General features: G+C 31.9%; 3 protein-coding genes across 3 annotated transcripts; all 3 read left to right on the top strand.

Annotated features, from left to right (window-relative positions):
- The first annotated feature begins 121 nt into the window (after positions 1-121).
- LOC105173882 (oleuropein beta-glucosidase) lies at positions 122-3609 on the top strand. The gene is made up of 13 exons (XM_011095783.3): positions 122-339; positions 440-509; positions 665-723; positions 846-921; positions 1035-1112; positions 1207-1294; positions 1424-1727; positions 2069-2184; positions 2279-2496; positions 2573-2604; positions 2725-2827; positions 2914-3022; positions 3105-3609. Exons 1-13 carry the CDS (start codon positions 229-231, stop codon positions 3349-3351), a joined length of 1611 nt encoding a protein of 536 aa, XP_011094085.3. The 5' UTR covers positions 122-228; the 3' UTR covers positions 3352-3609.
- Positions 3610-11363: 7754 nt separating this feature from the next.
- Positions 11364-15031, top strand: LOC105173929 (oleuropein beta-glucosidase). Its single transcript, XM_011095849.3, has 13 exons — positions 11364-11549; positions 11717-11786; positions 11939-11997; positions 12127-12202; positions 12335-12412; positions 12519-12606; positions 12773-13076; positions 13503-13618; positions 13710-13927; positions 14038-14069; positions 14194-14296; positions 14380-14488; positions 14582-15031. Exons 1-13 carry the CDS (start codon positions 11439-11441, stop codon positions 14826-14828), a joined length of 1611 nt encoding a protein of 536 aa, XP_011094151.1. The 5' UTR covers positions 11364-11438; the 3' UTR covers positions 14829-15031.
- Positions 15032-21639: 6608 nt separating this feature from the next.
- Positions 21640-25514, top strand: LOC105173883 (oleuropein beta-glucosidase). Its single transcript, XM_011095784.3, has 13 exons — positions 21640-21883; positions 21980-22049; positions 22202-22260; positions 22354-22429; positions 22536-22613; positions 22728-22815; positions 22919-23222; positions 23933-24048; positions 24149-24366; positions 24448-24479; positions 24605-24707; positions 24774-24882; positions 25003-25514. The coding sequence occupies exons 1-13, from the start codon at positions 21773-21775 to the stop codon at positions 25250-25252; spliced, it is 1614 nt and encodes a 537-aa protein (XP_011094086.1). The 5' UTR covers positions 21640-21772; the 3' UTR covers positions 25253-25514.
- The last annotated feature ends 353 nt before the right edge of the window (positions 25515-25867 follow it).

Genomic DNA, 25867 nt, shown 5'->3' with positions numbered 1-25867 from the left:
ACGTATCGCTTTTAATCTAATTATCCATTATACTCATTAAAGTCGATGTGAACTCTGCGCAACTATATGGCCACCAACTAATATAATATACGATGCCCGTGGTCGTGGACGTCCATGCACTCGCACCAATTTGCCTATAAATGCACCATCTTGGTTTCGCCAATCCTACCAACAATCCATCCCTTCACTTATTTCAACACAAAACTTTCTTTCTCTCAGCCTTCTGGAATGGCCAACAACGTCCCCGGTGCTCAGGTGTCGAGGTACATCGGCGACAGGCTCACCCGCCACGACTTCCCTCCGGACTTCATCTTTGGCGGCGCCACCTCCACTTACCAGGTCTCTTTCCAGCTAGCTAGCTAGAACTATATAAGCTCGACATGTTTCTAGCTTTTGGTTGATTTTGCTCATGTTAGTTTGTAATGTTGGAATGTTTCAGGTGGAAGGGGCTTATGCACAGGATGGTAAATCGTTAAATAATTGGGATGTATTTTCCTTACAGAGGCCTGGTCTGATTCTCTCTCCCTCTACTTTGGAATTTAATTTTTCTATTTCAAATAATGTTGCATAATTTTTTGTCTAATTCCCTAGTAAAATAAAACAACTTTTGTATAGCGTGTTTTTAACTTTTATGTATCACTAATTATTTTTATTGGAATGGCAGGAAAAATTTGTGGTGGTACGAATGGTTGTTTCGCAATTGATCATTATAATAGATTCAGGGTAATTTACTATTAAAAAAAAAGTTTGATCCATATTATTACAAGCTTGAAAATTCATATTCTTGTTTTTATATTTACATCTTTGAGTTACGGATTCTAACTCATGTTGGATTGACATTGCAGGATGACGTGAAGTTGATAAAAAAACTAGGTGTAGACGCTTACAGATTTTCTATCTCATGGTCTAGAATATTGCCTGGTATAAATTCTTATAAGAATAGATGATACGTTTTTTTTGTTTTTTTCCCGTCAAAGTATGTTGATAGCGCACGACTGCTGACTTAGTTGTTTAAAATTAAAATGGAATTTTAGGTGGAAGATTGAGTGGCGGTATCAACAAAGAAGGCATTAAGTTCTATAATGATCTGATTGACTTGTTGTTGGCTCAAGGTTAATGTTCTAATTTTCATTTATTCTATTAAAATAATGCAGTTAAAATTCTATCTATATACAAGCTCATATTTTTTAATTCTTTTTTACATAGGAATTGAGCCTTTCGTAACCATCTTCCACTTTGATGTTCCTCAATGCTTGGAAGAGGAGTATGGTGGCTTTTTAAACGAGAGGATTGTGTAAGTAACAAATTTTTGTGAGTTGAAGCAGCTTCTTCCTTAGTTTACCAGACCAGGTGACGGGGGATAAGCTTATATACTATACTCCTAGCAAAGCTAACAATGGAGTTCAATTTTTTTCAACAACAGGGAAGATTTTGCCGAGTATGCGGAGTTGTGCTTCTTTGAATTTGGTGATCGAGTCAGATTTTGGATCACACAAAATGAGCCAATTACGTTCGCCAAAAACGGATATGTTTACGGATCTTTCCCACCGGGTCATGGTTCAGCTTCATCAGTACCTTCTGAAGGTAAAGCTCTAGGACATAGATGTGCTCGTGGAGTCGACAATATTACTTATGGTGGAGACGCGGGAACTGAACCATATACTGTGGCACACAATTTGATTCTTGCTCATGCTGTAGCTGGTGATATATATAAGAGAAAGTATCAGGTTTGATTATTTTTTCGAGTTGGCTTCTCTTCATCGTACACATCTAAACAGCATCTAGATCTAACACCATAATGGATTAGATGGGATTCATGTTCACAACAATTTCTCTATGTTGCAATCTATTACCTAATATAGTATTTTGCTTTCTCATTGAATGTGCATACAACTGCCACCAAATTGTGTGGTATTAGTGTTTTGCTTCTTTATTTCATTTTCTATTAGATCACGTTCTTAGTTGATCCTCAATTATGGGAGGATCGATGGCCCATATTTTTTGCATATTAATTGAGGTTTGAAAATCAATTGAAGTTGAGCTGAAAAGAAAATATTAACTTGTACAGCGTGTTCAAGGTGGAACGATAGGAATTACCCATATGTCAGGATGGTTTGATCCTTTCAGTGAAACTCAAGCTGACATTGACGCTGCTAAAAGAGCTGTCGATTTTATGTGGGGATGGTAATTAATAATTTCATATACCTTTTTCATAAGGGAAGAGTCTAATCCTTTATCATCGATAAATGTCATTTTTAATTCCATTCTTTTATTTCAGGTTTGTAGCGCCACTAGTAACCGGTGAATATCCTCAAGTTATGAAGGATCGAGTAGGAAATCGATTACCTAAATTTACACCAGCACAATCGAGTATGTTAAGAAGATCTTATGATTTTATTGGAATGAATTATTACACCACTTATTGGGCAGCATATAAACCTACCCCACCCGGTACACCACCAACTTATTTGACGGACCAAGAAGTTGAATTTTTTGGTAAGTATTTTCAACTTCTTGCAATAACAATTATCATATACAATCTATTAACTTTTTTTTGTTTCTACCATTTTAGTTGAACGAAATGGGATTCCAATTGGCGAACAGGTAAAATCAAATACTCTTTTTGGTTGTTTAATTCTACATTACTTATAACTCGATATTTTTTTTTCTAATATAGAAAAGATTGTTGAGATGTCATTGTTTGTGTTTTTTTGTCAATGGTAGGCTGCCTCAGATTGGTTGTACATTGTACCATACGGAATACGAGAGCTTCTTGTTCACACAAAAAATGTGTACAATGATCCTCTCATTTACATCACAGAGAATGGTAATAGATAATTTTTGTACTCTATGCGATGCAATTTTATTTCAATGATGCTATGTGTAGTTAACATTCCCTATTTTTAAATGAAGGGGTGAATGAGAAGAACGACTGGCAATCAACGATTCAAACGGGTCTAAAGGATGATTTTAGAATCAAATTCCATCAAGACCATTTGGCCTTCGCAAAGGAAGCCATGGAGTAAGTCTTATGAATTATGATTGTTAGTGTCATCTTTCTGTCATGGAAGTCGAATTTAACTGAATAATATTGCTTTTTGTAGCTTGGGAGTGAGGCTGGCGGGCTATTTTGCATGGTCGTTGTTCGACAATTATGAATGGGCCGAAGGATACACAGTTCGATTTGGAATGTACTATGTGGACTATGTGAATGGTTTCACCAGATACCCCAAGCGATCGGCTATATGGTACATGAACTTCCTAAACAAAAAAGACCTTCCACGTCCCAAGAGAGAAGTTGAAGAAATTGAAGACAGTAACGCAACAACGAAAAAGAGAAAGGGTGCTTAAGCGTATCTGAGTCGTTCATGCCCTTTTTTCTCTGCTTGATGATAAAGTTATGCCTTGTATTCTCAAATAAGCGCTTGAAGCGCCTGTTGTTGTAGTCGTAATGTTTGTTGTAGTAAATTAAGGTTGAGTGCTTTTATGGCAACTTTGTATTCTCAAATAAGCGCTTCTTGTTGCAGTCCCAATGTTTGTTGTAGTAAATCATTTCACTTCTCCTTTACCTTATGAAACCCTCGACTATAAAATCCACCTTTGTATGCATGTGAAATCCCTATCTGTTATATTAAATATATTATATCATTTTTAATAAATTAATTTTTATAAGATTTTTATTCTTCTTAACACATATATTTTCTTTATAAGGTTTATTCTGGGTAAAGAAGGACTTATATTAAATTTAAGAGATCAATTGTAAGAATTAAAATGTTCAAGATTGACTAGCAAATAAATTGTGGGCTAAAGCTAAAATATATTAAAAAATTTATGGGATTAAATTGAAGTTTTATAAACTATTGGGGTTAAATTTTAAGAGTTTAAACGTCAAGGGATCAATTTATATTTCTTATAAAAGTTATAAGAAAAATAAATTAATAAGAGAAAAGGAAGAAAGTTGGGAGTGGAAGAGAGAGGAAGTGGGGTGACCCACCCGTGGTGCAATATGTAGAGATAGTTGTGTCATCCACACTTGTAAAGTACCAAATTTATACACCAAACATTAAGATATACAATATATGTATATATGTATACATATAAGTGTACACATTCATGAATAAGTAGGGTGAATATAAATACCCCATTATATTTAGTGCTTGAATATAAATATAGCTGGTATGCAGCTACATTCAAGAATACATGATTATCATGCTCATGTTTTTAAAAATATGGGAATAGTAGGACGATTTTGCAGATGAAGTATTAACTCAATTTCTTTGAGGTAAGTCCAGTTGTAGACTCCACTTGAGTAAAATATTTCTTGAAATCATTCATTAATAAAGGAAAATGAATATGATATTTGGCTTCTTATTTGGATTCGAATGGACTTTCAAGACTCTATGGAGCTAAATGCTACAACGTGATTATTATTATGGTCATATGGTATTTTAGTATTTGTTATGAACTTTCGTTAGGAGCCACCTCTAAAGTTCATATGAGTATCCAAAAGGTCTCATTTATCTTGATATTGTTCAGTTCTTCGTAATATTGAATATGCATGTGGTCTTTAAATGGTCTATTTCCTATATAATTGTTCGACTGGCATTTTGAATTTGATCGTGTGGTCTTTGCTAAGCGGTCAATGGGCTCGAGGCTGGACGGTTGGTGGGGCACACTAGGATAACATTGAGCTACCAGTTGAAGCTTCGTCGTTCAATTCCCACTTAGGTGTCCTTACTCGGGCAGGCTAGAGGTTGCCTCTGTGTGATTGACGCCGCCATATACCTAAGCATGGCAAATTCTATGCGGACGTGAGGATAAGGTAGTAAACGATCTTTTGAGAGACACAAGGTGGTGATCATAAGATTCGATCCTTGCCTGATATGGTTTTTACAGGCTCGGTTATTATTGTTGCCAGTCAATAAGATATATTTTAAGTATTCTGATTGAGTTTTCTACTATTGACTATTTTCTTCCACGTGCACACACTCATGGCCTCACTAAGCTGTTGCTTATGTAATTTAAATTCCTTCCTCCAGATATATGTGATAAACTGATCAAATTGGAATTTTACTGACCTATGAATGATTAAAATGATTAAGAAAGAGGCTGAACGGTCAGACTCGTAATTGTTCTGATTACCAGATTTCAATTAGATGAGTAAAAATTATTTATAAGATTTTGATTAGTTAATGTCCCAAGAATAGGGCTAAAGAGAGAGCCCTACTTTTGGGTTGTGACAATGCATAAGTCACAAGTGTAAGAAATTGGAAGTCTTTATTAAGAATTAAAGATTCATTTGTTACATTATAAAATAAAAAATTGGATAAGTACATTTATTCATTCATTACTTAACTTTGAGTTTGTAAAATATAATGACATTCAAACTATTTAATTTACTAATTTTGTATTACTTCATTATAATTAAAAGATAGTTTTTTTCAATTGAGAAAATTCTAATTAAACTTAATACAAAATTATTACAAAATGAAATTCTTTGAACTATATATAAAATAAAAGGACAAGATTGTCCAAAAATTTAATTATATGTTTAGGGGATAAATGTTAGATCGAATATAATTTTAGGGGCAAAATATATTTTAACCTATATACTATTCGTTTATTCAAACAAAAAGAAGAAGAAGTAAGAAGAAAAAATTTTATATGGTCCCATAAGAATTCCAAATTTTGATTATCCTATAAAGTCCTTCAATTTCCTTCCGACAAAAATGCAACCTATTCATTGATATATATATATATATATATATATATTAAATTATTCTTTTATCTTTTTTAAAATAAATTCATCTACCCCTTCCAGGGAGTGGTGTAAACGCGCTCCTCTTGTTATATACAAAATTTTTAAGGATAAAATATTATTTTTTGTATAATGTACTATATATAAATTTATAATATATTTATTAAAAGTAAAAGTACTATTTTATAAATAATATATAATATTTTTAATAATTATATTTTTTTACTTAAAAAAAATAAAAAGAGCAACCCCCATCCCCTTCCCCACTCCGCCCCGTCGCTGCATCCCTGCTCCACCCCATTCCCCAACTCTCCTCATTTTCCCACTCCCATCGCCTTTCCTTCACCCTTCCCAACACCCGCACCATCGCCTCCCCCCCCCCCTCCCCCGCGCCCCCAAAACACGTTGCAGCCCCCTCCCCATATCCCCGCCTCTGTCTTTGGCCCTCACCTGCCCACCTCCTATCTCTCTCTCTCTCTATATATATACATATAATTTTTATTATATATAAATATATTATTATTTAAAATTTATATAAATATATATTACATAAATATAAATTTTGAAGTCCAGAGTCTTGATTTGAATTGAAAAAAATTTAGAAAATTGACGTTGTTAGTTGAATTTGGACTTTAGATTTAATCAGATCCAAGGGTTCTTAAATAAAATTATAACCGTAATTTTATAGTTAAAAAAAATATAAAAAAGGCGCTTGAACTGTATGAAATTACATAAAGGGATAAATTACTCTATTTTTAAAAATATAGAGAAATAATTTAATATTTTTTTATATAAAAATAATTTACTTATTTGCAATATTACATAAGTGTAAATTACATTAAACTCCTTTTCTTTTGTTTCTTTATTAATTTGAAAAATATAGATTACTAAATATATTTTGAAATTCTTATTTTCAATAAAGAACAATAAGAAAATGTAGAAGTAGTTAGAGATATGTAGTACAATTAAGAGGGTGTTTGTCTAAGTTTTTTTAAAATATTTTATAAGCTCCTATATTTTATAAGAATCAAATAAGTTATTATTTCTTGATATATTTTGTTTTAAAAAATTTTAAAGCGCTTTTATAAATAGTACATATTAGTTCAATTCCAAACAAAAATTTAATAGATAATCTTTTTACTATAAATTAAAAAAAAAACGAATTATTACCTAAAGTTTAGAATAAAAATAATATATGTACATTCGTGCTAGTCAAATATTAATATAGATATATAATAGATATTTTTTTGTTAATACAATGATTATTTATAGTTGTATAATTTATAATGTTCTGAACTTTTATTTTTAGTAAATAATATCAATACTAATCTTATTTTTATTTACTATAATAACTTATTATTAAATAATGAAGTATTTTTTTATTTTTTAATGTTAGAAAAATTAAATAATAAAAAATATTTAAATCCTAAAGAGAGAAAGAGTGTGTGTTTGTGTTTGTGTCTGCGAGCATGTGCTCGTGTGTGTGGGTGCCCGCGCCAGATAGAGAGAGTATGTGAGGAAAGTGTGTGTGTAAGAGAGAGAGAAATAGAGTGTGTGAGTGTATGAATGTGGATATTTTTATTTTATGACATATTAATTTTAGGAAAAATTGTATAATACCCCCTGTGATATTTAATTATTTATTAATTCAAAAAAAAAATTAACTAGGGAGCTAACGAAAAAAAATTCTACTACCTTCTAATTTATTGCCTATACCAACTGTAGAAATTCTATTCAAATGCGATTCATTTCCCTTCTTTATTTCATTTCTAAATTTATTCCATTTCCACTTAATTCTTTTCCTACATACCAATCAATAAAAGACGAAAAAAGAAAAAAAAAATTTCATTCTCTAGATATTGGGAATAACTAATACCACGGCATTTATTTCATTTCCAACAAATAGATTCCCAAATGGGATCCCCTATTCCATTTTCCTACATCTCCTACTGCTTCTCTAGAAGATTGCCATGTGGATAATCTCAAGTGAGAGAAAATAGAAAAAATTAACCCAAAAAAAAAAGAAAAATTCTATAGCAAGAGATAGAGAATATTAGGAAACAAAATTTGTTTTTTGTCACTACAATAAAATAGAAAACTACCGTTAAAAAATATTTAATGATAATTTTAATAATATCACTACTGACAAGAATTATTATTTTATCACAATAATGAATTTTAAAATTTTACTGGAGATAATTATTTTATAAAAATTGTAATTACCAATCAGCCTAGCAGAAACAAAGTTATCAAGCCTATACCTTTACATTTCCAAACTAACATGGCATGGTCAAAAAATAAGTCGAATTCATCGGATGACTCAACATACTACATGGAGGCCACGCCAAGCAAACTCACCACATCTCCAGGTACTTGATCTCCATCTAACTCTCTCTATATCCGCGAAATCAGCCTTAGCTAACAAGTAACAAAATTCTAGATTTTTAAATTAACTGGGATCACCACTCAAATAGTTATAATTCCTTCAAAATAAATTCTAATCAACTTTTGATTCTTTTGTTAGTTAGCTAACATTCATGGATTTCTAACGATGCGCAGCTTGATGCAATTAACCCTCGGATATCAATCTAAATCCCTATATATATATAGAGGTCATATTGCAATAAAAAAGGTAACTCAAGTCATTCACACTCTACACTCTTTTTTCTCTCCGCCAACAACACGGATTTATGCTTTTCACTTATTTTTTGCACGCCACCAGCGCACTTTAGCTTATATTTTGATCCTTTATCACTTATTATCTATTGTTGCACTATTATCCTAAATTCTTTCAAGTGTTTACCAATTTTTTTTTTTTGATAATTCGATAACTGATTTAAGTATTGGAATGCTAATCCTTATTTCGCTGGTGAGTCCTCCTCTAATCTTAATTTTTTTTGTTTTTGAAAATTCTTCAACCATCATACTGCTATTGAACCCCAATACATATCATTTACTATGGCTAAAACTAAAAAAATTGTAATAGATGATCATTAGCCACAATAACATGATGGCTATTTGCAGCAAATGAGACTAAAATATTAATTACAACAAAAAATTATGACAAATGTTTCGAAGCTTGATCAAGTCTAAGAATTATAACAAGTACTTTGGTCATAATTAAGCTGATGGAAAATTAATATTGATTATGTATGGTTAAAACTCAAAATTTCATACGATTTTGGTCAATAGTATGATTTATTATAATATTTTTAAGTTGTACTAATTTTATTATACAGAGTAATCCAATTTTTCTTTATTGAAATGATATAAGGAGACGAAAATGACTATTTCTTTAGAGACTCTAAAAAATTTTTATACAATAAAAGAATTGTTGAAATTGCACATATAAGTGCAATATACGCGAACATGGAGATAGCCTAATTGTTTTCAAATTTTCAAGAAATTATATATATGTTTTCTCTGTATATACATATATTTATTATAATAAGTGATATCAAGTGTTTGAATATGAAAATGAAAGCTACAAGGAGTTTGAATAGTGCAGAAAATGGACAGACAGCTCATACTTTTGCTGTATTCTGAGAGAAAAAGTACAAAGTGTGAATGACCAAAAGTGGCATACCCTTAGTGAGACCTCTATTTGTAGACAATTGTATGCAAAACTCAGGAGTTGGATATGGGCAATTTGCATACCAACCAAATCCCTTTGATATTAGCGGACCAACGTATATGATTTGGACTAATCCTTGAATGGTTATAATGGGTTTTGCCCAGTTAAAATGAAAAACAAGAAAGGTGATTATCACCTGCTTGATCCGACTAGTCCCATCGCCCAATTATCGATATCTTTTAAATTCTAACATTAATTCTATTAGTCATTTTCTATGAACCGACTAAAATATTTTTGTACAGTGTGAATTATAATTTTACTGATTTTTTAAATATTTGAAAAGAAATATATGGACAAAGTAAATACCTTTTTTTAATATAATTTTTTAAAATTTTTCATTCACTTGGTCCGATTCTTTATAATTTTTTATCTTTCTTATAAAGAAAAAAATATATAAAAATAAATAAAATTGACAATTCCATACATTCATCATATATTATGATAATTTTATAATATTTATAATTATATCAAATTTTATAAAAACGGATTATAATTTACTCTAAATTATATTTGAAAAGAGGTAGCCCGCCAGTTTACATTTCAGCCATATCTGCCAGTTACGACTTGCCAGGAAGCCACATGCTACGGTCAGAGTTGAGTAATAATAATAATGAGAAACACCTTGTTCAGGAATCCTGCTATTATCTTTTATCAAGACGGATGTCTTTCAACCTAATCTACTTAATAAATATAGAAAATCTTTCTGTCGCATGTTGACCACGTTTTGCTTAACTCTACCCTCCACCATCGACAACTTCACCGCAGCCACCTTTGTTTCACACGTTTTCCAGAATTGTTGCTTATTTTTTTTTTACTATTTCCTTGATTAGTAAGAATTATCACGACCAAGTATTATTGAAATCCACCATCATGATTCTCTATCTCTGTACCTTTTCTTGCTTTGTACAGAACTTATAAAGATTTAATTTTATTTTTGAAAACATGTTAGCCTGATCATGAGCATAGAGAAAAGATAATTGAATTATATGTTTTTTTTTTAAAAAACAAAATGATCATTAATTAAACCTAAGGATCGAAACTGTTAATATTTTAAAAACTGAAGAACTAAAATAAAATTTCAATATATTTAAAGATTGAAAATGAATTAGTAGTAATATATGAAAACCAAAACTGTAATTATCCAACGACAGGGGTACGAGCAGCATCCACGCGATACTCGGAAATCGGAATCTTGTGTAATATTTAATAGTCAAGATCTGAATTACTGTTAACCATAAGCTTCAAACTGCACAAGTATATACAATATTTCCAAAGTACATTTGTTTTTGAAGAGTTGCATTTATTAGAATCCGAAGTGAAATAGTTAGGAAAGCATTTACGTACCTGTTCGGCTCTATAATTCAACACGTCAAATTTACTTTTTGAATGCAAGCGAAAACTTTTGTATTGTTTGACCTTGTAATCACTTTTTAAAGTAAATTATATCAAAATCAGATTAATTTTGATGAAAGTTAAATGTTGTATCTTTTAATCTTGCTGTATTATTTTTTTATTTGAATTAACATTATACTTCATTAAATAATTCTTTAATACTTTTTATTAACATTAAAAATGAGGTTACTTTTGAAATTGATATTTGCATAATCATAAATTCAAACCCTACAATTGGTGCTTTTTTTAAATAAATTATTTTAAAAGTAATCATCTTACTATAATTAATATGCAATCAAGTGGCCAAATTGAAATTAAATATAGAGAAGAAGGGACTGGGGACCTGGCAAGGCGTCTGCGGGCGACTTGTTTGAACCCAAGACAACGTCAATTTGAGATTTCTCAAGTAATATTCAAAGTAAAACTCATGGGAAGAGATGATAAACTATTCAAATTATTAAAGTAGATTTGATCTGTGCTCAATTATATGTCCACCAGCTAATATAATAGATGATGCCTTTGCTCATATTATACCAACTTGCACCAATTTGCCTATAAATAGACCAACTTGGTTTCGCCAATCCTACCAACAATCCATCCCCTGATCATTTATTTCTCCACACAGCTCTCTCTTTCTCTCAGCTTTATTCTGCAATGGCTAACAACGGCCCCGGTGCTCAGGTGGCGAGGTACGTCGGCGCCAAACTCACCCGCCACGACTTCCCGCCGGACTTCATCTTTGGTGGCGCCACCTCCGCTTACCAGGTCTCTATTCCTATACACACACAGACACATGTGTGTATGTGTGTTTGCTGGCATTATGAGAAGATATTGATGTAGCTAGCTACCTAGCTAGGACTGTATGAGCTCGACGTGTTTCTAGCTTTTGGTTGGTTATTTTGGGTATGTTAATTTGAGTTGGAATGTTTCAGGTGGAAGGTGCTTATGCACAGGATGGTAGATCATTGAGTAATTGGGATGTTTTTGCCCTACAGAGGCCTGGTCTGATCATCTCTCTCTTCATTCGTGAATCGAATTAAATTTTTTTATTTCGAATCATGTGTCATTTTTATTTAATTTCATAATAAAATAGAAACAATTTTGTGTGGTGTGGTTTTTAATTATTGCTAATTATTATTTTATTGGAATGACAGGTAAAATTTCCGACGGTTCTAATGGTTGTGTTGCAATTGATAATTATTATAGATTCAAGGTAATTTATTTTTTTAAAAAAATTGTTAGATCCATATTATTACTAATTTGGAAGTTCATATTTATTTATTTATTATTTTTTTTTAAGCTTCCGGTTACTGACTGAGCTCATGTTCAATTGACATCGCAGGAAGATGTCGCGTTGATGAAAAAGTTAGGTTTAGACTCTTATAGGTTTTCTATCGCATGGTCTAGAGTATTGCCCGGTACGAAAATTTTAAAGAATAAATCATAAATTTCTTTTTGACTAAAAGTATGTTGATAACACTGATAAATGTCGCTTATTAATTAAGCAATATCCATGATGGTTGACATAGTCCATTAATATGATATTTTAGGTGGAAGATTGAGTGGCGGTATCAACAGAGAAGGCATTAAGTTCTATAATGATCTAATTGACTTATTGTTGGCTGAAGGTTACTATTCTATTTTTTATTTATTTTTTTAAAAATAGTTTAATTCAGATTTCATATATATATATATACATATTTGCAATCTCATATTTTAATTTTTTTTTTATAGGAATTGAGCCTTGTGTTACCATTTTCCACTTTGATGTTCCCCAATGCTTGGAAGAGGAGTATGGTGGCTTTTTAAGCCCTAAGATTGTGTAAGTAACAAATTTTCGTGTGTTGAAGCAGCTTGTTAATTCTTACTAAATACTTATTGACTGCAAAATTTTGCAGTCCCACATGATAGGGTTCGACATTTTCATTCTTTGTTTTAATTGAATTTTAAAATTAATTTCTTATTTATTTTTTTTTTTTTTGTAATAGGCAAGATTTTGCCGAGTATGCAGAATTGTGCTTCTTTGAATTTGGTGATCGGGTGAAATTTTGGGTCACACAAAATGAGCCAGTTACATTCACCAAAAATGGATACGTTGTCGGATCTTTCCCACCCGGTCATGGTTCAACTTCAGCACAACCTAGTGAAAATAATGCTGTAGGATTTAGATGCTGTCGTGGAGTCGACACTACCTGTCATGGTGGAGACGCGGGAACTGAACCATATATTGTGGCACATCATTTGATTATCGCTCATGCTGTAGCTGTTGATATATACAGAAAAAACTATCAGGTCTGATTATTTTTCTAAATGAACATTTTTACATTTTACAAATCTAAACAATATATAAATTTGACACCCTAATGGGTTAGATGGGAATACATGTTCACAACACTTTATCAATGTTACAATCTTTTACCTAATAGAGTATTTAGAATTTTTATTTCTCATTGAATAGACATAGAACTACTACGAAATAACTTGGTATTAGTTTTGGTTCTTTTGACCATACACAAAAGATAAACTACATATATATGTATATATATATATATATATTTGTTATAAACTACATTCTTTTTCAGTGTTGGTTTTGTTTTTCTTTTGTATAATTTTCTGTTAGGTCAATATCCTCAGTTATAGAACGATGGCTCCGTATTTCTTGTATATTAATTAAGATTTGGAAATTAATTATTGAAAAATAAATATTAATTTGTACAGGCTGTTCAAGGTGGAAAGATAGGGGTTACCAATATGTCGGGATGGTTTGATCCTTACAGTGATGCTCCAGCTGATATTGAAGCTGCTACAAGAGCTATCGATTTTATGTGGGGATGGTAATTAATATCTCATACACCCTTTTCATAAATAAAAAATATAATCCTTCATCGATAAAATATAATTTTTAATTCCATTGATCTATTTCAGGTTTGTAGCACCAATAGTAACCGGTGACTATCCTCCCGTTATGAGGGAACGCGTGGGAAATCGGCTACCGACATTTACACCAGAACAAGCCAAACTTGTAAAAGGATCTTATGATTTTATTGGAATGAATTACTACACTACCTATTGGGCTGCATATAAACCAACCCCACCCGGTACACCACCAACTTACGTATCGGACCAAGAACTTGAATTCTTTAGTAAGTTTTTCCAACTTCTTTGAATAACAATTATCATATACTATACCTTTTGATTTGTCTAACTTGAAAACACTAACATCTATTACTTAATTTTGTTTCTACCTCTTTAGCTGTGCGAAATGGGGTTCCAATTGGCGAACAGGTAAAATTAAATACTCTTTCTCGTTTTTATATTACTTAATATAATTTTTAACCAGACATTTTTTTCCCTTTTTTCGTGAATATAAAAAAATTTCTGAGATGTCATTGTTGTTACTCGATGCTAGGCTGGTTCGGAATGGTTGTACATCGTACCATATGGAATCCGAAACCTTCTTGTTCACACAAAGAATAAGTATAATGATCCTATCATTTACATCACTGAGAATGGTAATAGTCATTTTATTTGACTTTTTCCATGCGATTTATTTCAATCATGCTATGTAGTTAACATTTCCCATTTTTACATGTAGGGGTGGATGAAAAGAATAATAGAAGTGCGACAATTACCACAGCTCTAAAGGATGATATCAGAATCAAATTCCATCAAGATCATCTGGCCTTCTCAAAGGAAGCCATGGAGTAAGTATCTTTATTGTTCAACTTTTTTGTTTTTTTTTTTTTTTAATTTTCTTATTTCTTTTTTAACTCGATAATTTTTGTATGCTTCTGTAGTGCGGGAGTTAGGCTCAAGGGCTATTTCGTATGGGCACTGTTTGATAATTATGAATGGTCTGAAGGATACTCAGTTCGATTTGGAATGTATTATGTAGACTACGTCAATGGTTACACCAGATACCCCAAAAGATCGGCTATATGGTTTATGAATTTCCTGAACAAAAACATCCTTCCACGTCCCAAGAGACAAATTGAAGAAATTGAAGACGATAATGCATCAGCAAAAAGGAAAAAGGGTCGTTAAAGCCTAATGCTTTGAAGTAGAAGAGAAGATTCGTCTTTGAGTCGTGCCCTTTTCCTGAATAAGATGATGGTTTTTCTTCTTGACTCTTTATATGTAAACTTAGTGACAATGTTATGCTTTGTATTCAAATAAGCCCTTGAAGCGCCTGTTGTAGTTGTAATATTTGTTGTTTTTTTGAGTAAATTAAGGTTTTTTCAACTTTATTTTCAATTCTCCTTTTAAGGCACAAACGTAAGAAAATGGATTAAGGATTGGTTTTGACCATGTATTTATCTCGACTGTCACATGTCAATTAATTACGTATCCAAATTATTAAAATTAAAATGGGCACATCAATAATACCTTAATCTAATAATTAAAATTAAAATACAATAAATAATAAATTTATAGTCATGGGCTCCCAGCAAATATTTTGATATTTGTCCCGTGTTACTAGTCATGTATTTATCACTTTAAAAAGACCTTCCTTTTGACATGATGGTGACTGCAAAGCAATCAGAACATACTTGCTCTTATATATTTGGTAATGAAAACTTGCTTAATAATATAAAAATGAATATTCTTACGTTATATATCAAAATCAAACGAAAAGGAGCTTTATCCCTTCTTAATACCATAGTTTCTCTGTTGACTTCTTTTAACAATTCCTGCAAAAAGTTGTTTTCTGATATAATTTTTTTCCATAACTAAAAATAAAAATTTATAGTAAATGATCATTAGCACCACCACGCGATGGCTAGTAATTGTTGGTTTAGCAAATAATATAAAAACAATAACAATAACTAAAAATTATAGTAAATGATTTGATTATGGCTGTTGGCTCAGAACTATAGTAATTAGTACTTTTTCCATAGCCAAGACGATTGCAAATATTAATTATTTATGGTCAAAATTAAAATTTTTATTATCGATTTATTTTATTGTAGTTGATCGTATTGATGTACTAGGTTTTTAAGTTGTACACATTAGATTGTGGTGCATAATCTTATTTTCAGGGTTAATTAAACTTTAAGGAAAAATCAATAAAATTTTTAATCCTGTAATTTAGTGAGATGATATTTTTTGTCCTGCATAAATTGATTTTTGCAATTTAATCTTGTAATTTTAAAATTTTGGTAATTTTTGTTTTTCTTTTTTGCTACTTTGGCTGAAAAATTGCATGTGATTTGCACTTGACCCAATTAATTTTTAATATTAGTCCTGTAAATCAATTCTCGTAGGACCAAAAATATCACACCCACATAAGCTACAGGACTAAAATTATAAATAAATCAAGTAATGTGTAAGTTATATGCAATTTTTTGACCAAATTTTGAGAAAATAACTAAAATTGTAAAAAGTCTAAAGTTGAAGGAAAATCAATTCGTGCAGGACCAAAAATGACACCTCCATAAGTTACAAGACTAAAATTATATTTTCCCCTTACACTTAACCCCCTCTCAAAATGCAATGTTACACTTTTCCTTAGAAAAATTTGGAAATTAGACTTACACATCCTTTGAGAATTCTCCATTTACAGCTGACCCCTTTTCATTAAAATTTGGACAGAAAATGCTGACGTTCCAAAAAAAAAAAATACAAATTTTTAATTTTGTTCCCTCATTTTAATATTCTCCTAGTAGTATTTTTAAACTTGTAAAAGGGTAAGTGTAATATATATAAAGTTAAAAGAGTCTAATTATAATAAATATTATTTCCCAACTATAGCTATTGGAAAAACAATACTAGTTTATAAATAAAAAAAAAATAGTCATTGTTTCCTTCTTATTAATAAGTGTACTTCTTTTACTTTAGCATGGAGTGAGGTGATACTATTATTACATTTATTTTTTGAAGCAATAGATGAACTACTTGATAAGACAATTCCAAGGATATATGCAACAATAATATCATATATATAGGAAGTAAAAAGAGTACAAAAAGATGACCAGTTTTTTCATGCATTAACAGCTACTTTCTATTTAATGGCTATAATTTGACTTTATATATATTACATTATTCCCTTAAAAGTATAAAAATATTACTAGATGAATATTGAATGAGGGATAAAATTAAAAATTTATGTAATTTTTTTGTTAACATCAATATTTTTCATCTAAACTCTAACAAAATGAGGTCAGTTGTAAACAAATTTTTTTTGGAAAGGGTATAAGTGTAATTTCAAAATTATTTTAAAAGAAAGTAAAATTTCATATTTTTAGAAGAGATCAAAGTGTAATTGGCACGTTGCAACCAAAATGTCCCTTCAAATCAGCTAATCCCTAGGTCCATTAGCATGCTACTTCATGCTAGTGTCGGCTGAGGGAGAAATATCTACTACTACCCAATTTTACTTTTTTTTCTACTAAAGAGAGCGGGTCCTGGTTTATTTTACTTCACTTCTTGAGAGGAAATTCAATTCAAAACTTGATACAAGATTGCATATCTAGGGGAAAACATGGAGAGACAACTCCACCTACTGGATCCTCTTCTCGCCGCACCCTCCTAAGGAGTTCGCCTTCCACCACTGTAAGCTCATCCCTTGCAGGCGACCCAAAGGGTAAACGCCCTTTTGGGGCAATCGATGCCCACGCCTCCTAAGCGGGCAAATGTTGTTGGAATATATGACCGATAAATTAATAAATTGATCCCTATCATCTATGGTAGAGGACAATTTTAGTTAATATAGTGTTAATAGGATGAATACAACCAACTTCATTTGGCCTTCTTTATCGTGTGCACTATATTATATTGTGTTACACGCATGTTACGGAGAAAGCTCATAGATCATCTTACTAATAAAGTTGAGTCATATGTCGGTGAATATGAAGCCAACTTTCGACGGTTGATTTGAAATGTTTCAGGTCGAGAATCTCGAAATTTGATATTAAAAGTTACATGATCAAAATTGCAATTGAAAATTACAACATGGACTATCACGTCATAAAATTCACCGAAAGCCCCAAGTTAGGTGTTGACATAGCTGATGGCGTGGAATTTTCTGTCAAATCGGCCGAAAAGGACAAAAATTCCACAATTTTTTAAGTTACAAGACCAAAATGCGAATTTTAATTTGAATAGTACCAAAATGGCCAACCTCCGAAATTTACAGGATTAAATTATTTTTTTTTTACAAACAACGGTTAATGACGCCGCTGCCCAATTTTTAAACATGACAATTATACCCCTAATTAGATAGTTTTAAAAAATAATTGTAATTATACTAGTTTTTTTAACAAAAGTTCCCCCAGGTTTTTTTAATACCATTACACCAATTCTTTTATTGTGTCAATAATAACTTAAGTTGATTCTCTTTTATTTTTTTTTTAAATGTGATTTGTTGATTTATCATTTTATTCTTATTTATGATATATTTTAAAATATAAAAAATTATTTTTTATATGAACACAGAGACAGCATGCTCCAATGACTAGTACATATAAAATAAAACTAGATATAAATAAACTATTTAATTTTCATATATATCTAAACTGCTAAATTTCGATTGGCTTTTGTTTGGTCCCCTCCTTGCTGCTGGGATCAGTGAGAAAGCGCATCCTGCTAGAGCATAGTTGGAGTCAATCTGTATGCTCATTTTTTCTCCTTGAGGGAAAGATTTCTCCGACTGTAATGATAGTTTACTCCACTGGTAATGGAGACAAGTGAGCTTCAGAGCACTTAATTAAAGGTGTCAATAATGAACAGGTTGAGTTGCTCGTCGAAGAGTGCGTAGGGAGAAGCAGGTAGAGCTATCAGATCAAGAGCGGGAGCATGGGTGTGAGATCGCCCAGGGGCCATTCTGGTGGTGGAACCGTAGAACCTCTTGCAGTAGGGAGCGATGTGTTTCCCTCAAATGAGTCACCTCCGATGTCTGAGTTAGCCATTTGTCACTCCTTTAGCTCAATAGTTCCCACAAATGGTGTCAATGATACGTACTGAGGTCCAACAACACCACAATGGTTGAAGGATTTTCATGAAAATCCTAAAATCATCTGGGGACTAATCTGCAAAATAGAGATCAACACTCCAATGTTAAATCAGTAACTAAATTACTGAAAGATAATGGAAAGTTCTTGAAATAACGCAAGACAATGGTGAAATAAGCGATGTTGAGTGATGAAATATAATAATGGGAGCCAAAAGTAAGCTTATGGAGTGCAAAAAATGTGTATCCGTGCTATTTGCTGAGAGATAAAGAGTGTAGATAACTCCATGACCTCCATTCATAAGGGGGGTTCAGAGTAAAATTCATGAGTCAGTTATAAAAAGTTGTATATCATTAAAAATCTATGGATATTAGCTAACCAACAAAAGAATTAAAACCTGATTTGGACTATCTTGACGATGTTATCACTGTTTGAATAGTCATTACCTTGTAAACCTAAAAATTTGGGATGTTGTTACCAGCTGATTATTTTGGCAAATTCTGCTGATATAGGGGGAGTTAGTTGGAAATTTTTTAGAATGATGTAGCCTGAGGCATGGAGAGTTTGTCTGACGTGGTGTCCCTATTGTTCATTGAGTTATCTTGCTAAATCGGATTTATTTTTGGGCCCTACCATATTCATTTACATGTAGAAAATATGAACTATATACCTTTGGCTTGGGCCTGTTGGGCTAATCGGTGGGAGCTCACTTCATTGTTTCATGCCTTTGGAAAGATAATTGAGGGGGAAATCGAGTATAAATAGACTTTAAAATCATTCTAAGAGGGACTTTGGGGGATGTATAGAAGAAGAGAGTCGATAGCATGAGACCTCACATGTGTTTGAAGTGTGCTTGGATTGCTTGCGCTTAGTTTATTTCCTATTAAATTATCTACAGTGACAACTCTATACATGTGCATTTTTTGCCACCGATAATTATATAAAATAAAAATTATTGTCACTTAATATATTTTTCAGTGACAATTTTAATATTATTCCACTAATACCATTTTCAATTTTTTAAGGCTATTTTATGTGCCTCTACAACCATGAAAATTGCCTTCAATACATATTGAGGCAATTTTCATAGTTGTAGAGGCACATAAAATAGCCTCAAAAAATTCATATCGTTGTAGTATTTGTTGTGGATTATCCACAAAATACAAAACCAATTTAAAATTAAAATAAAAAAATATTATTAATTTACTTTCGTATAAAAGGCATTGTTTCAAGTATACACGTTTTTCAGCTCTCTCGTGACTTTGTGAATTTTCTTGTCTTCTTAATAAGGCATGCCGATAATGTGTTGCTGCTGTACATGTACTAAAGTAAGAATAATATGATTTAGTCCTGACAAAGATGGACGAATTGTGGTTTTGATCTGATGAGATCAGACTGATTTTTAGGCAGCCGTTTGTTTTGGAACTTTTCTACATGAGAGACAGTGCAATAAGCTGTACTCATCCGAAATGCAGGTAGGACCAAAGAAGTGTGGACACTGGACGGATACATTATTCACCTCGACGTGTACGTCTCAATTTACATTATAATTTTACCCCCACTTCGTTATAATTTATTTATTTTTATTTGTAATTTCATAAATTTAAGAAAATAGATGATTGAATTTATTTTTATTTGCAATATTTTGTTATAGGATAATTACGTCGAACTTTTCTAAAATTTGACATAGTTATGAATACATTTATTATTTAAAAAATTACAGATTAATACCCCATAATGTTTGATGAAACTATGTAATTCTTGGACGTGGATCTGGTATTATCATCTTTGTCCTTACTGTAAAATATATAATCGAAAGAGGCGGAGGGAAAAAATTAAAAAATTGAAAAAGAAATTATCTACTTGGTCCACAAAAAAAATTCAGAAAATTTTCAAAATAAAATAAAATTATAATTCATAGTGCATAAGGGCATTTTGGTAAGTTTATCATAAAAAATAGATAAAAACCTAACAAAGACTAACGGATTGGATTAATTATTAGACAACCGTTAAAATCAGAGGGGTATTAATAATTTTTCAAATAATGATGGAGTATTTATAATTATGTCAAATTTCAAGGGAGCTCATTATAATTTACTTTGTTTCATATATACTGAGTCTGCATAGATATTAAATAATAACCTGTATTAATGTAGGAAAAAATGAGCAACCCGCTTGTAATTTACTTTTTTTCATACAGGAAAAAATGCAAGCAACCCTTTTGCGATATCGCAAATTACCCCTTATGAAAAAATAAATAGCGGTTTACCTCTCTGTATTTTTTAAAATACAATAATTTTGCTTCCTATGATTTTTAAAATGAAGAAATTTACCTCCTTATATAAGGAGGTAAATTGCTTCATTTTAAAAAATATAGGGAGGTAAATTACTATATTTTTTTTCATAGGAGGATAATGTGCTCATTTTCAATATCACATGGGGACAAATTGCTATTCATCCTTTTCATATATATTGAGTTTGCAAAGATATTAAATAATAACCTGTATTAATGTATTTGCGAGGCATGTATTAACCTTGGGAATTAAGCTAGCTTTGGAATTTAAGTTTACATAAGTAATTATAAACTTATGAATACAAACACTATAATTACCAATTTTTTAGAATCAATTATCGCAAAATTAATTATCTCATAATCATCAATCTTACTATTAATATGCAATCATCTACCAAACGCACCTAAATTACGTAGACAAGAGATGAAGGACCTGACAAGGCGTCCGCGTCAACTTGAAAATTCTAAAGCAATAATTCAAAGTAATATTTGAATTTACTTAATTTTATAAAGTAAGATTCATCGTAGTAGAAGAAATTATTCAAACATATACGAAAATAGATATGAACTCTGCTCAATTATATGGCCACCAACTAATGTAACATATGATGCCTGTAGTCCTGGACGTGTATGAATTTGCACCAATTTGCCTATAAATACACCATCTTAGTTTGGCCAATATTCCTACCAAATCCATCCCTTGATCACTTCTCCACGCAACTCTCTCTTTCTCTCAGCCTTCTGCAATGGCCAACAACGTCACCGGTGCTCAGGTGTCGAGGTACGTCGGCGCCAAACTCACCCGCCACGACTTCCCGGCGGACTTCGTCTTTGGCGGCGCCACCGCCACTTACCAGGTCTCTATTCCTATACACGGACAAGCAAGCTAAGCTCGACGTATTTCTAGGTTTTGGTTGATTTTGGGTATGTTAATTTGTGTTGGAATGTTTCAGGTGGAAGGTGCTTATGCACAGGATGGTAGATCGTTAAGTAATTGGGATGTTTTTGCCTTACAGAGGCCTGGTCTGATTCTCTCTCCCTTTACTCATAAATCGAATTGGATTTTCTATTCCAAATTATAATGCATTTTTTTAATTAATTTTCTAATAAAGTAAAATCTCTTTTGTGTAGTGTGGTTTAAGTGTAGCTAATAATTATTTTTATTGGAATGACAGGTAAAATTCTCGATGGTTCCAATGGTTGTGTTGCGATTGATCATTACAATAGATTCAAGGTTATTACAAGTTTGAAAATTATTATTAGTTTTTTTTTATATATTTTTATCATCGGGCTACGAACTCTAACTCATCCTCAACTGACACTGCAGGAAGATGTGAGGTTGATGAAAAAGCTGGGCTTAGACGCTTACAGATTTTCTCTCTCATGGTCTAGAATATTGCCTGGTACAAAAATATTGATTAATTCAGCAATGTCGATAACACTACAAAATGTTGATTAATTAAGCAATATCAACCGGGGCTTACTTAGTTGTTTAAAATGTTATTTAAGGTGGAAGATTGAGCGGTGGTATCAACAGAGAAGGCATAAAATTCTATAATGATCTAATTGACTTCTTGTTGTCTCAAGGTTAATATTTCATTCCACATTTATTTTATTAAAATGGTTTAGTGCAGATTATATATATACACATTACACACACATTATTTACAATCTCATTATTTAAACTCTTTTTTTATATAGGAATTGAGCCTTTCGTAACCATCTTCCATTTTGATGTTCCCCAATGCTTGGAAGAGGAGTACGGTGGCTTTTTAAGCCCTAGGATTGTGTAAGTAAAAAAAATTAGTTCCACAACATAGATCAACAATTTCATCCTTCGCTTTAAGCGAATTTTAATAATTTTTTAAAATTAATTTTTTTTTTATCAACAGGCAAGATTTTGCTGAATATGCAGAATTGTGCTTCTTTGAATTTGGTGATCGAGTAAAATTTTGGATAACTCAAAATGAGCCAGTTACATTCACCAAAAACGGATACGTTCTTGGATCCTTCCCACCTGGTCATGGTTCAACTTCAGCACATCCTGGTGAAAATAATGCTCTAGGACATAGATGTGCTCGTGGAGTAGACAATACTTGTTATGGCGGAGATGCAGGAACTGAACCATATATTGTGGCACATTATTTAATTATTGCCCATGCTGTAGCTGTTGATATATACAGAAAAAACTATCAGGTCAGATATTTTTCAAGTTAACATCTTTGCATTTTATTAATCTAAAGATATATAAATTACACTGTAGTTAATCCCCATCACAACACTTTGTGTATGTTACAATCTATTACCCAATATAGTATTTAATTTTTTTTTTTTTTCTCATTGAATACAAATAGAAGTACTACGATATAACATTGCATTAATTTTGGACGATCAGGAATTGACTTAGGTTGGTAATTTTTTAAATTAAAAACAAGCTCGATTATTCTAAAGTTGGTTATATTTTTCTTTTGATAATACACAAAAGATAAACTACATTCTTTTTTAATGATTGGTTTGGTTTATTGTATCATTTTTGGGATAATTTCACTTTTCATACCTAATTTTTTGTGTGATACATAAAATAACAACCAAACATGTCCTTATATAGACAAGATGTCCCCTAATTTTCGCCTCAAAATTGGGTTGACCATTTGTTTTAACGGTCAACCTAACGGTGAGTATTTAGGCGGATGAAAATTAAAAATTTTAGGTACCATGACTGATGACTTGTAAACCTGGAGTACTAAAATTGAAAAAGAAATATACTTTGGATCCAAAAAATAAAATTATCCCTATCATTTTTTATAAGATCACTTTCTCAGTTCATCCTCAGTTATAGATCAATGGCCCGTATCTCCTACATATTAATGAAACTAAAGTTGGAAAAAAAATATTAACTTGTACAGGCCGTTCAAGGTGGAAAGATTGGGGTTACTAATATGTCAGGATGGTTTGATCCTTATAGTAATACTCAAGCTGATATCGACGCTGCCTCAAGAGCTGTCGATTTTATGTGGGGATGGTATGTAATTAATAATTTTATATACATTTTTCATCAAGCTAAATATAATCCTTCATCATCGATAAATATCAATTTTAATTTCACTCTTTTATTAATTCAGGTTTGTAGCACCAATAGTAACCGGTGACTATCCTCCGGTTATGAGGGAACGAGTAGGAAATCGACTACCTAAATTTACACCAGAACAAACGAGATTGGTAAAAGGATCCTTCGACTTTATAGGAATGAATTATTACACTACTTATTGGGCAGCATATAAACCCACCCCACCCGGTACACCACCGACTTATGCTTCGGACCAAGAAGTTGAATTCTTTAGTAAGTACTTTCAACTTCTTTGAATAACAATTATCATATACTACACCTTTTGATTTATCTATTTTTTACCTAACTTTTTAGTGGAGCGAGATGGCATTCCCATTGGCGAACAGGTAAAATTAACTACTTTTTATTGTTTTTACATTACTTAAAATAATTTCTAACAAGATTTAATTTTTATTCTTTTTTATGAATATAAAAAGATTTCTGACATGTCATTGTTGTTATTCAATGGCAGGCTGCCTCCGAATGGTTGTACATTGTGCCATATGGAATCCGAGAGCTGCTTCTTCACACAAAGAATGTGTATAATGATCCTATCATTTACATCACGGAGAATGGTAATAGCATGCGATTTTATTTCAATCATGTTATGTGTAGTTAACATTCCCCATTTCTCCATGTAGGGGTGAACGAAAAGAATGACAGGAGCGTTACAATTGCCGCAGCTTTAAAGGATGATGTTAGAATCAAATTCCATCAAGACCATTTGGTCAGCTCAAAGGAAGCCATGGAGTAAGTCTCATTGTTGTTTGTTTTTTAATATCTTTCTGTCATCAAAGTAAAGTGTAAATTTTGAATTTAATTGAACAAAATTGCTTTTTTAACTAGATATTTTTTTGTATGCTTGTGTAGCTTGGGAGTGAAGCTCAAGGGCTATTTCGCATGGTCATTGTTTGATAATTATGAATGGGCAGAAGGATACACGGTTCGATTTGGAATGTACTACGTGGACTTTGTCAATGGTTGCACCAGATACCCCAAGCAGTCAGCTATATGGTATATGAACTTCCTGAATAAAAGCATCCTTCCACGTCCCAAGAGACAAGTTGAACTAATTGAAGACGACCAAGCAGCAACGAAAAGATCAAAAAAGGGTCGTTAACCGTTAACGAATAGGTCAAGAGTAGAAGAGATGCTTCATCGTCGTTCATGCCCTTTTCTTGAATAAGATACATGGTTTTCTGTTTGAGTTCTTATATGGGAACTTAGTGACAAACTTAAGTTGTGTTCAAATAAGCGCTTGAAGCGCCTGTTGTAGTTGTAACGTTTGCTTTCTATCTAGTAAATTAAGGTTTTCGGCTCTATTTCGGTTCTCCTTATGTAATGAAACTCTCAACTATGAAATCCAATAGTACTTCTTGTCATCTTGTCTATGCATAAATCACAAATATGATAAACCGGAAGTCTTTATTAAGGACTAAAGATTCATTACTCGTAGATGAACATAAGGAAAAAATAGTTGGACTACATATTTTTTTTGAAAAGACAAAATACTCATTAATTAGGTATAAAGACCGAAACTGTTAATATTTTAAAAGTTGAAGAGCTAAATTAGAACTTCAATATGTTTAGGGACTGAAAACGGAAATGGTAGAAGGTGTGGTCTCATATTTGGGATTTGGTGGGTTTCCTGTAAATCCATTTCAATCAGCTACTGGTCCGCCTCTACCAATTAAAGTTCCATTTCAACCATTTGACATTGGATAGGTTTGAAAAT

This window comes from Sesamum indicum, linkage group LG11 (assembly GCF_026168435.1).
Source record: "Sesamum indicum cultivar Baizhima isolate 11 linkage group LG11, ASM2616843v1, whole genome shotgun sequence".
Lineage (NCBI taxonomy): Eukaryota > Viridiplantae > Streptophyta > Magnoliopsida > Lamiales > Pedaliaceae > Sesamum > Sesamum indicum.
This window is presented reverse-complemented; position numbering and strand designations above follow the sequence as displayed.